Source organism: Sodiomyces alcalophilus (assembly GCF_042370955.1).
Source record: "Sodiomyces alcalophilus JCM 7366 unplaced genomic scaffold ACRALscaffold_4, whole genome shotgun sequence".
NCBI classification, from domain to species: Eukaryota; Fungi; Ascomycota; class Sordariomycetes; order Glomerellales; family Plectosphaerellaceae; genus Sodiomyces; species Sodiomyces alcalophilus.
The window spans coordinates 465,705-476,502 of record NW_027263535.1 but is presented as its reverse complement, the minus strand read 5'-3'; the positions used below and the strand labels follow the sequence as shown (position 1 = coordinate 476,502).

The following is a 10,798-nucleotide window of genomic DNA, read 5'->3' as shown; positions in this document are numbered from 1 at the left end:
TGGCAGCCATGGCAGTTGTCAGCGTCGGGTCCCCAGTCGAATATACTGTCCTGAGAACACCGCAACACTACTCCGTAAAGGGCAACATTCAGCGAGGACAAGGCCGACAGAGCTCACCGAGTCTCCAAAGAGTCGCAACGGATAGACGCGCTAAGCCTCAAAACGTAACAGACGATAGAAGGCGTGGGCACGGATACCCTTGGATGATTGAGGCTGAATACTTACCCACTACAGCAGCGCCACCGCCTTTGTTATTAGATGAGCGAAGGTCGTCGGAGGCCTGCGGACTACCTACTACAGATATTGGCTCATCGCTGGACAAAGGACTTGGGTGGGTAGCATGGCGGTATCGGCATCCGTATCTTCCCTGCCTAGACCAATCTCTTTCGACTAATACGAGATTCTACGACAGGGATTTTTCTGCACAGGCTTGCACACACACATTCAGCGGCCTCTTCAGCTGCAGACGGCCAAAGATTGGGAAGAAAAAATGGACTGTCTAAATGATACCCTAGTGCAGCTGCACCCTTCGATTGGACTGACCCGGGACCTTGCACGGCCGCCTAGACAGACCCCTGAAGCTAACGCATGCCAGTCTCTGGGCACGCTACTTGGATCGAGTATCTGTCCAATGACTGGCGTCTTAGGGACCGTTAGGGCTTAGGGGCTGCCGATAGGAGGGTCGCAGCCTTACGGTTGGAATAGGCTGCACCCACCCACTCCTGTGGTGCAGTGCTGTGCTGCCACCTGAGACTGCACGTCGTGAGGAGTTCAACCTTCTCGATTCTGCTGCTTCACCGAGTCTTTTATGCATAGAGGGTTGCAGCGCTGAAGGAACCGCCAACTATCGTTTCTTTACATTAATTGCGCAGCGAAATGGACCTGACCTGGACTCAACGGGCCCCAGATTCGAAGAAACATCACGGGCTTTTCTACCTTGTTCGTGGCGCATCGCGCATACGAATATCGTCCGATTCGGGCTACCAGGGTTCTCGAGTGGTGATTAGCGGCCTGGTCCCTGAAAGATCAGCAGCAGCTTGGCCGTGACGTCTGGGCGCCCTCCCGTCGAAACTACATAAAAGGGGCCCACCTCGAACGTATTCTCGGAGACCAGTTCGATGGATTGATAGATTGCAAGCCAATTCGACTCGAGCACTGCAGACGATTGTTTCCGACACTTGGTCTTACCCATTCAGATACAATGCAACGTCCTTTCCTTTCGGCCCTCGTGGCTGCCGTCGCCGTGTCGGCGCAGTGCGAGATCCCCGATGAGGGGCCCCTGTCCGACACCATCACCGAGCCCTTCGGCCTCATCGTCCACAGCCCTGAGTGGCCCATCGTCCACAACCGCTACATGAACCTGTACGAGTCGGGCGGAGGCGACCAGCACCTCTACCTGAGCCCGGCTGGCGAGTACGCCTTCGACCTGGTTCTCAGCGGGGGTGTTATCGAGCAGGATGGTCTTTATGCCGTCATCAACGGCGAGGTGCGTTTAGTTACATGAAGTTGAGAGCATCAATTGATGTTTCGCTGGGCTGACTCCAGTCTTTCATAGTACCTCGTCACCGACAATACCACCAAGCTGTTCATGACGGAGCGCGGTGACCCCAGGGCCATCTTCCAGCCCGTCTACGGCTGCAACCCCGACACGGACGAGCTGCAGGTTGAACTCGAGTTTGTCGAGCGCCGCGGTGAAGGTGACGTCCCTGGCGGCCACATTTGTGTTCGCTCTGCCTCGGGTGAGAGGCATGAGTTCCGCTGGTCCCCCCATGAGAATCCCGGTATGTTACCGTTCGTGTTTGCTGCTCGCCTAGTCTTTTCCCTTTCTTTTACTTTCAATTCCCCCACCAAAACATGGTTCATTCCTCGCTAACTTGACACCTTCCACCACACAGCCTGGGACGACGAGAGGCCCTGCATGCCCGTCACCCTCGTGGTCGACCGCTCCGAGCCCCCTCCTATGCCGACGCCCAGCGGCAACAGCACCGTCATCCCCAGCCCCACAGGCCCGTCCGGCCCGACTGCGACCCCCGACCTCTTCGCCGACGTCACCTCGGAAGGGTTCGCTTTCGTGGGCTGCGCGCCCGAGGAGGGACCTGCCGGTGACGGTATCCCCGGCCGCACCCTCGACGGCGAGCTCTACGCCGACGACGACCTGACCAACGAGCTCTGCGTCCAGTACTGCGGCAGCCGCGGCTACATCTACGCCGGGTCCGAGTACAGCCGGGAGTGCTGGTGCGGTAACTCGTTCCTCCCCACGCGCCAGCCCAACAACACCATTGACGATCTTGCTGGATGCAACATGCGCTGTGGTGGTGACGATGGGCAGTGGTGCGGTGGTGCTGGGTGGATGAGCTTGTATGAGGCTTGCGTTGAGGATGAGCCTTGTGTGAATGCCGTGTTTGTGCCGGCTGTCTAGGAGGTTAAGGGGAACTAGGTGACAAGATTTGAGTAGTTGCAAAGAAGTGTAAAATACAGAAGGGCGAATGCCTTTTGGTTCAATATAACCAAGTTGTACAAACCCCAACGTGCCCTGTTCGATATCCAACGTCCAGACCTCTTCTCTTCTCAGGAGACAGCACAGCTTCACCCACGAGAACATTCCCATCACCCGACACGGAGCACAACCTTGCCCCTCAGCTTACGCCCCTGGACTCTCTCGAAAGCTTTCGCGCCGTCCCGAAGATCAAATACCGAGTCATAGTAAGCTCTGCAAGCCCCAGCCTCCAACAACTCGGTAATCTTTTCCAGCTGTCCTCGATTCGCCTCCACGATGAAAAACGTCGAACTCACATCAGCTGCGACCCTAGGAGGCTTGACTCCCGCCGGCTCCTCCACGATGCTAATCACCTTCCCGCTGGGCCTCGCAGCCGACCAGACCTGTTTCAGAGTGTCGGACCCAACGCAATCCACAGCGATATCGAATCCCCGCCCGTCCGGATCCTCAGCCACCCAATCTGCCACATTTACGTTCCGATAATCGAGCACTTCATGCGCGCCGAGGTCCCGCCCGACAAACTCGGCGTTCGCCGCCCCGCAGGTCCCGATGACGTGACAACCGGCGAGTCGCGCGAGCTGTACAAGCCAAATCCCGACACCCCCCGCCGCGGCCGTGACCAAAACTCTCTTCCTCCGATTCTCGTCCTGAGCTGTCCCTGGAACACCCCCGAAGTCCGGTGCCGCAAGGCCTCCGTGGACAAAGAGGGCCTGCCAGGCCGTGAGAACCGATAGAGGTACGGTGGCAGCTTCTTCCCAGGAGAGGTTCGCCGGTTTACGACTCAGCTCGGGGGTTGTGGTGATGGAGAAGGGACGTGCCGAGCCTCGCCGATGGAAGTCTGTGCGGGCGAAGACATCTGTCCCTGGTGGGAATGGGGAGTTGGGTGGCGCATGGATGACTGTGCCGGCCAGTTCGTAGCCGGGAATTGGGTCGGTGAGCTCGAGAGGCTCAGGCCAGGCCAGCTCGCCGTTGGTGAGGGCTACAGCGCGGATTCGGACAAGGTGGTCGTCTGGACTGGCCGGCTTTGGGACCGGGACGGTCTTGATCACCAACGAATTGGCGGCCTTGTCGTGAATGAGTGCGTCGGCTTGGGAGGGTATGTTTAAAGCAGCCATGACGATGAAATTGGGCTCATCTCCGCATGTCTTGGAAAGGAAATGAATGAGTAAGGATAAGAATGGACGCTTGACCTAAGATTTGATGCTGATAGGTGAGATTGGAAGCACACATCAGCTTATGGGTGACGGCATAGCATATATGTAGTCTTCTCTTCATCCATCTCATGACATTAGCCGTGCATATAAAGGGCCCTCGCAACCAGACCTTAACTCTTGTGATGCGAGGTTGACATCTCGTACAAAAACTACTATGAATACAATGTCGACGGAACACATGCGGCCCATCGCTAATCTATAAAAGTGTCCCAAATCCCCTCTGTACAGATGCCGTTCTAACCCTTGAAATATATACATATCTACTATACAAATGTGTTAAACCACCGTAGTTTACATGTCATGCTTCCTACCATTTATTACCTCGAAGCCCTTATCCGAGTTCTTTTCAAGCTCCTTCGTGACCCAAGTTCTGATATTGGAGACAGCATCTTGGGGGCTCTCCAGGTGAAGTTGGAAAAAGCCCTGCAAAAGAGATGGTGTGAATGTGTCCTCGGGTATCTCGGCGGCAAACTGATCAGCGAGTTTCTCCACCTCTTCCGTGTCTAGATCTGACGAACAGCCCAGGTCGGGAGAAAACATGCGTAGGAACATGTCCCTGGCCGACTTTTGGCTGATGTTCCCGAGGAAAACTTTCATGTCGACACGGCCTGGCCGAACTAGGGCGCTGTCGAGCTGCTCGGGCCGATTGGTGGTCATGATGACTATGCGGCCTTCCTGCGATCCCACGCCATCCAAAACATTCAGGAGCCCGGATAACGTACAGTTTGGCGCCGTGTTGTTCTGGCCGTCTCGTCCGACCCCGTTGTCCTGGCTCTTCTCGCCGGCCGAGCGGTCCGACCAAACCGCGTCGATATCCTCGAGCAGCACGATGCAGCGAGGGGGCACCTCCTGGAACATTTGCTCCAGCTCGGCATCGGTGCCGACGCTGGGGATCTTGACCTCGTACAGGTCGAGGCCGAATTCGCCGGCGATGGCCACCGAGAGCGACGACTTGCCGGTCCCGGGCGGGCCGTAGAAGAGGTACCCCCGGCGGTACGGCATGCTGCGGCTCTGGTAGCGCTTTCGCGTCCGGGGATCGAGGTAGTTCCGAATGTCGCCGAGGAGCTCGCGCTTGAGCCCCTCGTCAAAGTGCACCGTGTCCAGGCGGCGGAGCGGTTTGCGCGCCTTGGGTTTCCACGCGAGGCCGTACCGGTCGCGGGAGTAGATGATGACGAAGAATTGCGCCTGCTTCTCCGCGTACTCGCGGCACGCGTGGATGAAGTTTTTGATGGGGTCCGCGGACCAGCCGAAGCAGCTGACGGTCAAGTCCTCGTTGCCGATGCCGTCGTTGCTCGGGTCCGACAGGGAAGAGCCGAAATCGGAACCTTTCCGGGTGACGACAAAGATGGATCCGTCGTAGCAGAGCCACCTTGCGTTCCAGTGAGGGAGGTACTGGATCGCATGCTGGCTCTTCTTAAGGGCTGCGGCGCGATCGCTGCTGGCACGTCCCATCTCGGTGCGTCCGGTGAAGGAACGGCAGTGTCGAGGGCGGTTGGCCAGAATCCACTGAACCACGTTCCTGTTGAGGGGGTCCCCGCCAGGAATGGTCACGGAAGCGAGGAAGAAGCGCCGCACGCAACCGTACGCCTCCTGCCACACGCGGTGTAGGAATCGCCAGGCCGTGGGTATCGTGCCGGCAATGGCGATGAGAGATCCGATTTGCGTGATATCCAGCTGCGACCAGACATCTCTCATGATGCTGATCCCCTGGGCCCAAGGGTCGAGAAGCTGCTGGCCGGTAGCAGCCCCGAGATGAAAGCGACTTGCCATGTTCTCAAGGGCTCGAGGACCGATGAGGCTCAGGGAGTGACGCTCAGTGGGATGTTGAAACCTCCCGAGTGACCATGGAAGGTGAGGACCGTATGGGCACTCGGATTACGCCCAAACAGAGGCAGTAACTAAGGAAGGCGAGCCATCAGAATAGTATACAAATGAACCAGGAATGGGCATAAGAGAATGACGAGAAGAGGGCGTGAACACGGCGAGGAAATGATACTTCGAGATTGATGCTAATGCATGGCCGGCGAAGCAACAAAATCTGACATCACGTGGATAGTCACGGGAGCGGGAGTAGGTCGGTGGGGTCTTATCATGTGATCTATCCCGTGCGCACATCGGCGAATTCCGGCTGTATGTGATGCGAATTCCTCCCCTACTATGCCTGTCCACAAAACACTCAGGCGATCGGGCAATACTGGTCCATGATCTAATTAAACATTAAGCATCTCCCGGGGCGATACGGTGTATAGCCGTCTGCAGCTACGACTCGCGCAGAACGTACGTATACCATCATTAGGTGTTTCGTTCCACAACCGCTTTTACAGTCGCCCAGTGTTGCCCGGCATTCCATCGCATACATGTAATCCATCATTCACCGTTCTCCCAACTCATTGACTGTCCAGGATGTGTCTCATAGCAGAGCAGCGGCGACAATAGCAGCGCCAGCCAAGGCAAACAGGGGCCTCTCGAGCGAGCTGCCAGCACCGTCCTCAATCAACACAGCGCTGTGCTCGGGCTCGCCGCTTTCCTCCGATTCGCTGGCAGGCGCCGTAGTCGACGCGGGAATGCTGATGCTGATGCTGCTGCTCAACTCGGCCGCCGAGGTGATGGACGACTCAGCCGCGGAGCCACTGCTCGCTTCGGCCTCAGCCGGTGCGCTACTCGCCTCCGCCTCAGCCGATGCGCTGCTGGACGCTGCTGCCTCCGACTCTAGAGCAGAAGGCTCAGCGGAACTTTCGGGCGTGGGTTCGGGGAGGGAGCTCTCTTCGGTAGGCCCCGGCTGAGGCTCGTCTTCCGTGGGTTCGGGCTGGGGTTCTTGCGTGGGCTCGGGCTGTGCCTCCTCCGGGGGCTCCGCGACGTCCGTCTCGACTTCTGGCGTCGGCTGGGATGGCTCGTCGGCGGGCGTGGTCACCTCGACGGCGTTGGCAGCCGTGAAGCAGGACAGGTAGGACGTGGTGGGGACGTACTCCTCCGTGCCCGTGTACCAGGGGCACCCGGGCACGTTGGTCTTGGGAGGGGCCCGGCCGCCGCCGCAGTCGAGCATGTCACATACTTCGCCCGTGTCTTGGTTATACCTGTGAACGATGTTGTCGTCGCAGGCGGTGAAGCCGAGGTTGGTACAGTCGGCCGAGGCGAGCCTGGCGAGGACAAGGAGGGATAGAGTGGGGAGGAGCTTTGACTGGACCATTTTGGGAGTGTCGATGTTTTCGAACTGAGGTTTGATGGATAGAGCGGATGATGCTCAAAACGAGAGACGCGAGGGTCGTGGGCCAAGATATAGAGCCCGCAGAGGCCCAGTTCTAAGGCTGGACCGGCCCATCAGTTCACATCCCCCTTGCAGACTGACCCTTAGCGTCCCTTCGGAAATTGGGTCCGGGCACTTGCTTAAATCGCCAAGCCTGGGTCTCCAAGTCGTTGTTCCTGGGCCGAGATTCGGTGGCTTCGTTTGTCCAGATGTCGATCAAGAGAGAACTAAAGCGAAGGAATTGCCAACCGTTGGCGATGAGAAACACTTGTCGCTTTGATTTACGAGTCGCTGGCCTATCGGGGACAGAGATTGAGATGCAGGGAGCATTGACAAAGCCACCCAGCTTTTGTTTGCCTGCGTCTGAGCAGCGGTTGCCCACTTTTACCCCTGAACTTGGCGCAATATCCCACTGGTGGCGTTTCTCTCTAATGATTCAACGGTATTTACCGAACCTCAGCTGTCCGTCGGACTTTATACAGAAAAATTCAGCTCTGGTAACGCATACGAATATCTCCATTCGTCCTAAGCCTGCTACATACTATACTTAAAGACATTCATTATCAATGTTACAAGTCCCTCCTCCCATGAAAATCAGACAATAAGAGTACAGTCCTACACGAAACTAGTAAGCAACCTGGGCATTCAAGCCGTCCAACTCGCGAGCCCAGCACCGATGCTGCGAGATGCCGTAGAAGACCTGCTCGAGGAAGCCCTTGGAGTCCTTGGCGATATGGACCGCATCCGTCAGCGAATCCGGGCGCACATTCTTCATCGTGACGACGCCGTACGACTCGTGCACGCCGTCCTGCGACACGGTGACCTCGGGCAGGGCAATCGCCTTGCCCACGACGTCGACGGCCTCGCCCGTGGCGGCGATGGCCTTGAGATGCCCAAACGCCTCGCGGATCCAGTGCATGACGCGGCCAGTCTTGGCCATGGTCGCGCACGCGTCCGCGCCGCCGCAGACGAACAGCGCGTCGAACATGGTCGACCGCTGCCCTTCGAAATGGTGATCCGGCACGACGCCGCTGCCTGGTTTCTTCGTCTCCCCGGCCGGGAAGATCTCGGACCTCCGCGGGCCCATGACGAAAGGTAGCGCCCCGGCGCCCTTGATGGCGGCCTTGACGGCGGTGAAGGTGACCGAGTCGTAGCCGTCGGCAATGAGGATGGCGATGCGGCGCGACGCAATGGTGGGCTTCTCGGGCGGGTAGTCGAACTGGCTGACGCCCTTGGTCTTCCTGCCGTGGTTAGGACGGGTTTGCTCCTGCGGGACCGGGCCGCCGACCATCTCGGCCACGGCCTGCGCGAGGCCGATGTCGATCTCGGCGAGGCGCTGGGTCAGGCGCTCGTAGACGATGGGGTCGTCGCAGTGGTCGAGCTCGAAGCCAAAGGCGTTGATCATGTGGTTCCGCTCGACCTGGGTCATGCTGTTGACGAACAGCTGGGCCTGCGAGATGTGGTCCTTGAACTTGGCGCTCTTGGTGCGCTGCTTCATGCCGGCCACCTTGGCGGCGTACTCGACGTAGCCGCCTTCGTCCTTGGTGGCGGGCGGCACGGCCTGGTGGCGGTTCGGCCAGTAGTTGACGTTGCCCCTGGTGATGGTGTGCTTCATGGCGCCGTCCCGGTGGTGGTTCATGACGGGGCAGACGGGCCGGTTGATGGGCAGCTCCTCCCAGTTGACGCCCAAGCGGGTGATCTGGGTGTCTTGGTAGGAGAAGTTGCGGCCCTGGAGGAGGGGGTCGTCGGAGAAGCCGATACCGGGGACGATGTGGCTGGTGCAAAAGGCGACCTGCTCGGTCTCGGTGAAGAACTCGTCGACGTTGCGGTTCAGCTCAAACTCGCCGATGTAGCGGACGGGAATGATGTCCTCGGGCCAGATCTTGGTGGCGTCGAGGATGTCAAAGTCAAAGTCGTGTTCCTTGGACTCGGGCAGGACCTGGATGCCAAACTTGTACTTGGGGAACGCGCCGTGGTCGATGGCCTCCATGAGGTCCTTGCGGTGGAAGTCGGGGTCTTGCCCGGCGAGCTTGAGGGCCTCGTCCCAGACGAGCGAGTGGACGCCAAGCGTGGGGGTGTAGTGGAACTTGACGAAGAAGCGCTCTCCCTGGGCGTTTTCGAGGGTGAAGGTGTTGACGCCGAAGCCCTGCATCATCCGGTAGGAGCGAGGAATGCCGCGGTCCGACATGGCCCAGTGGAACATGTGGGTGGCTTCCGAATGCATATACTGGAAGTCCCAAAAGTTGTTGTGGGCGGACTGGGCCTGGGGGACCTCGTTGTGCGGCTCGGGTTTGGCGGCATGGATGACGTCGGGGAACTTCATGGCATCTTGGATGAAGAAGACGGGGATGTTGTTTCCGACGATGTCCCAGTTCTAGTGAGTTGTTTAGAATGTGTGCCTTGAAACGGAGGGGGGAGATTGGTGGACGAAGGATGGGAAACTCACGCCTTCGTCAGTGTAAAACTTCAAGGCAAAGCCTCGCACGTCACGAACGGTATCGGCACTCCCACGACTGCCGAGGACGGTGGAAAAGCGGACAAACATGGGGGTTTCCCGGGACGTGTCGGTCAAGATGCCGGCCTTGGTGTACTCGGGGATGGGGGTATGGAGCTTGAATGTACCAAAGACGCCGGTGCCGCGGGCATGGACGACTCTTTCGGGGATCCTCTCATGGTCAAAGCGATGGATCTACAGGTTGCGGAGAAGTTGGGTCAGAAGGAATCTCAAGCACGAAGTAAAAGCACGCTGGCATCAATGGGATGATATCACACCTTCTCCCGACCAAACGGATCTTCCAGCAACATGGGTCCGATCTGGTCATCGCGTGTGATACGCAGCCAGTCGTCGGTGTTTGTCTGCTTGACCCCATAGTCGGACGTGATGCGGGATTCCGCATTGACCTCCTTGATGTTTTCGTTTAGCTGATCTTCCTTGCGATTTGTCGTTTTCCCGCCCATGACGGCCTGCTTCGCAGACGTTGGCAGGATATGAGATGCCATGGCAGTAGACATGCGGCGGTTGTAGTCGCGACTCGCGAGGTGTTCGAATTTCGCACAAGTGAGACGGGAGATGGGAATGAGGAGAGGGAATGAGGAGAAGGAAAGAGACGTATCAAGAGAAACGAACAAGCGGTTCGCTGATGGGGATACTATATCGTAGGTTGAGCTGGAATTACGAGGCTTGCAGGAAGAAGTACGAATACTCTGGGAGGTGGTTGACGTCAGGAGTTTTCCCAATGACACGGGAGTCGACGTGGTGATCTCATGATTTAATCGGTGTGCTACCACCGTATTAGCCCACCAGATATGACGGCACAAAGTACACTACATGCTAACGGGTACAGTATAGATGGATGCAGTTGCAAAGGGAATACAGGAAAAAGTACAACATGCAACACGGTGACGAGTATCGCCCCCTCGGGTGTTTCGGTTGACCGAGATCTCAGCTTCGGAGCTGGCACGGTACGTACCGTACGTCGGACTTGTACCGGGATTCGGCCGGCACTTGGGTGTGGGGTACTCCGGGAGCAAGTTGCGGACCTTTTCGAGCGGGTGGACGAGATTGGTAACGGCCGCGGGGTACTTTGTATCCATCACCTCTACCTTAACACCACCAACCATTTATGATGCGATCTAGGTAATGCAGGCGAAAGGCGAGAAGGCGAGTAGGCAAGTAGAAGCATAGCAATTGTTCAGCTACACGAAAATGCAAGTGCAGTATCTGTAATACTGACGTACCTAGACCTTCGGTGGTGGGGTACAGGTACATGCTCTGCTTGTCGTATCCAATCCCTACGTCATCGACCAACCTATTCCGTACCCCTGACGTTGTACTTCGTACTT

The 10,798-nt window shown here is 57.7% G+C and overlaps 5 protein-coding genes across 5 annotated transcripts; 1 reads left to right on the top strand and 4 right to left on the bottom strand.

The window, feature by feature from the left end:
* The first annotated feature begins 1,087 nt into the window (after window positions 1–1,087).
* Window positions 1,088–2,546, top strand: ACRALDRAFT_1064452 (uncharacterized protein). The gene is made up of 3 exons (XM_071016972.1): window positions 1,088–1,486; window positions 1,556–1,781; window positions 1,896–2,546. Exons 1-3 carry the CDS (start codon window positions 1,202–1,204, stop codon window positions 2,417–2,419), a joined length of 1,035 nt encoding a protein of 344 aa, XP_070874450.1. The 5' UTR covers window positions 1,088–1,201; the 3' UTR covers window positions 2,420–2,546.
* A 73-nt stretch (window positions 2,547–2,619) lies between these two features.
* Window positions 2,620–3,504, bottom strand: ACRALDRAFT_2064604 (uncharacterized protein; the record flags this gene model as incomplete). Its single annotated transcript, XM_071022042.1, has 1 exon — window positions 2,620–3,504. A coding segment is annotated over one exon (885 nt), but the record flags the coding sequence as incomplete, so codon positions are not given.
* Window positions 3,505–3,888: 384 nt separating this feature from the next.
* On the bottom strand, window positions 3,889–5,655 carry ACRALDRAFT_1064453 (uncharacterized protein). Its single transcript, XM_071016973.1, has one exon. The coding sequence runs from the start codon at window positions 5,479–5,481 to the stop codon at window positions 4,003–4,005; it is 1,479 nt and encodes a 492-aa protein (XP_070874448.1). The 5' UTR covers window positions 5,482–5,655; the 3' UTR covers window positions 3,889–4,002.
* A 113-nt stretch (window positions 5,656–5,768) lies between these two features.
* ACRALDRAFT_1064454 (uncharacterized protein) lies at window positions 5,769–7,217 on the bottom strand. The gene has a single exon (XM_071016974.1). It carries the CDS (start codon window positions 6,896–6,898, stop codon window positions 6,122–6,124), a length of 777 nt encoding a protein of 258 aa, XP_070874447.1. The 5' UTR covers window positions 6,899–7,217; the 3' UTR covers window positions 5,769–6,121.
* A 363-nt stretch (window positions 7,218–7,580) lies between these two features.
* On the bottom strand, window positions 7,581–9,278 carry ACRALDRAFT_1064455 (uncharacterized protein; the record flags this gene model as incomplete). Its single annotated transcript, XM_071016975.1, has 1 exon — window positions 7,581–9,278. The coding sequence occupies one exon, from the start codon at window positions 9,276–9,278 to the stop codon at window positions 7,581–7,583; it is 1,698 nt and encodes a 565-aa protein (XP_070874446.1).
* Window positions 9,279–10,798: the final 1,520 nt, after the last annotated feature.

What these genes read in the sequence shown, in the direction of transcription:
- ACRALDRAFT_1064452 (XM_071016972.1), top strand. Translation starts at nt 1,202, where the DNA reads ATGCAACGTCCTTTCCTTTCGGCCCTCGTGGCTGCCGTCGCCGTGTCG. An exon ending in ATGCCGTCATCAACGGCGAG is followed by an intron (nt 1,487 to 1,555) that starts GTGCGTTTAGTT and finishes AGTCTTTCATAG; the next exon opens with TACCTCGTCACCGACAATAC. An exon ending in GTCCCCCCATGAGAATCCCG is followed by an intron (nt 1,782 to 1,895) that starts GTATGTTACCGT and finishes TCCACCACACAG; the next exon opens with CCTGGGACGACGAGAGGCCC.
- ACRALDRAFT_1064454 (XM_071016974.1), bottom strand. Translation starts at nt 6,898, where the DNA reads ATGGTCCAGTCAAAGCTCCTCCCCACTCTATCCCTCCTTGTCCTCGCC.
- ACRALDRAFT_1064453 (XM_071016973.1), bottom strand. Translation starts at nt 5,481, where the DNA reads ATGGCAAGTCGCTTTCATCTCGGGGCTGCTACCGGCCAGCAGCTTCTC.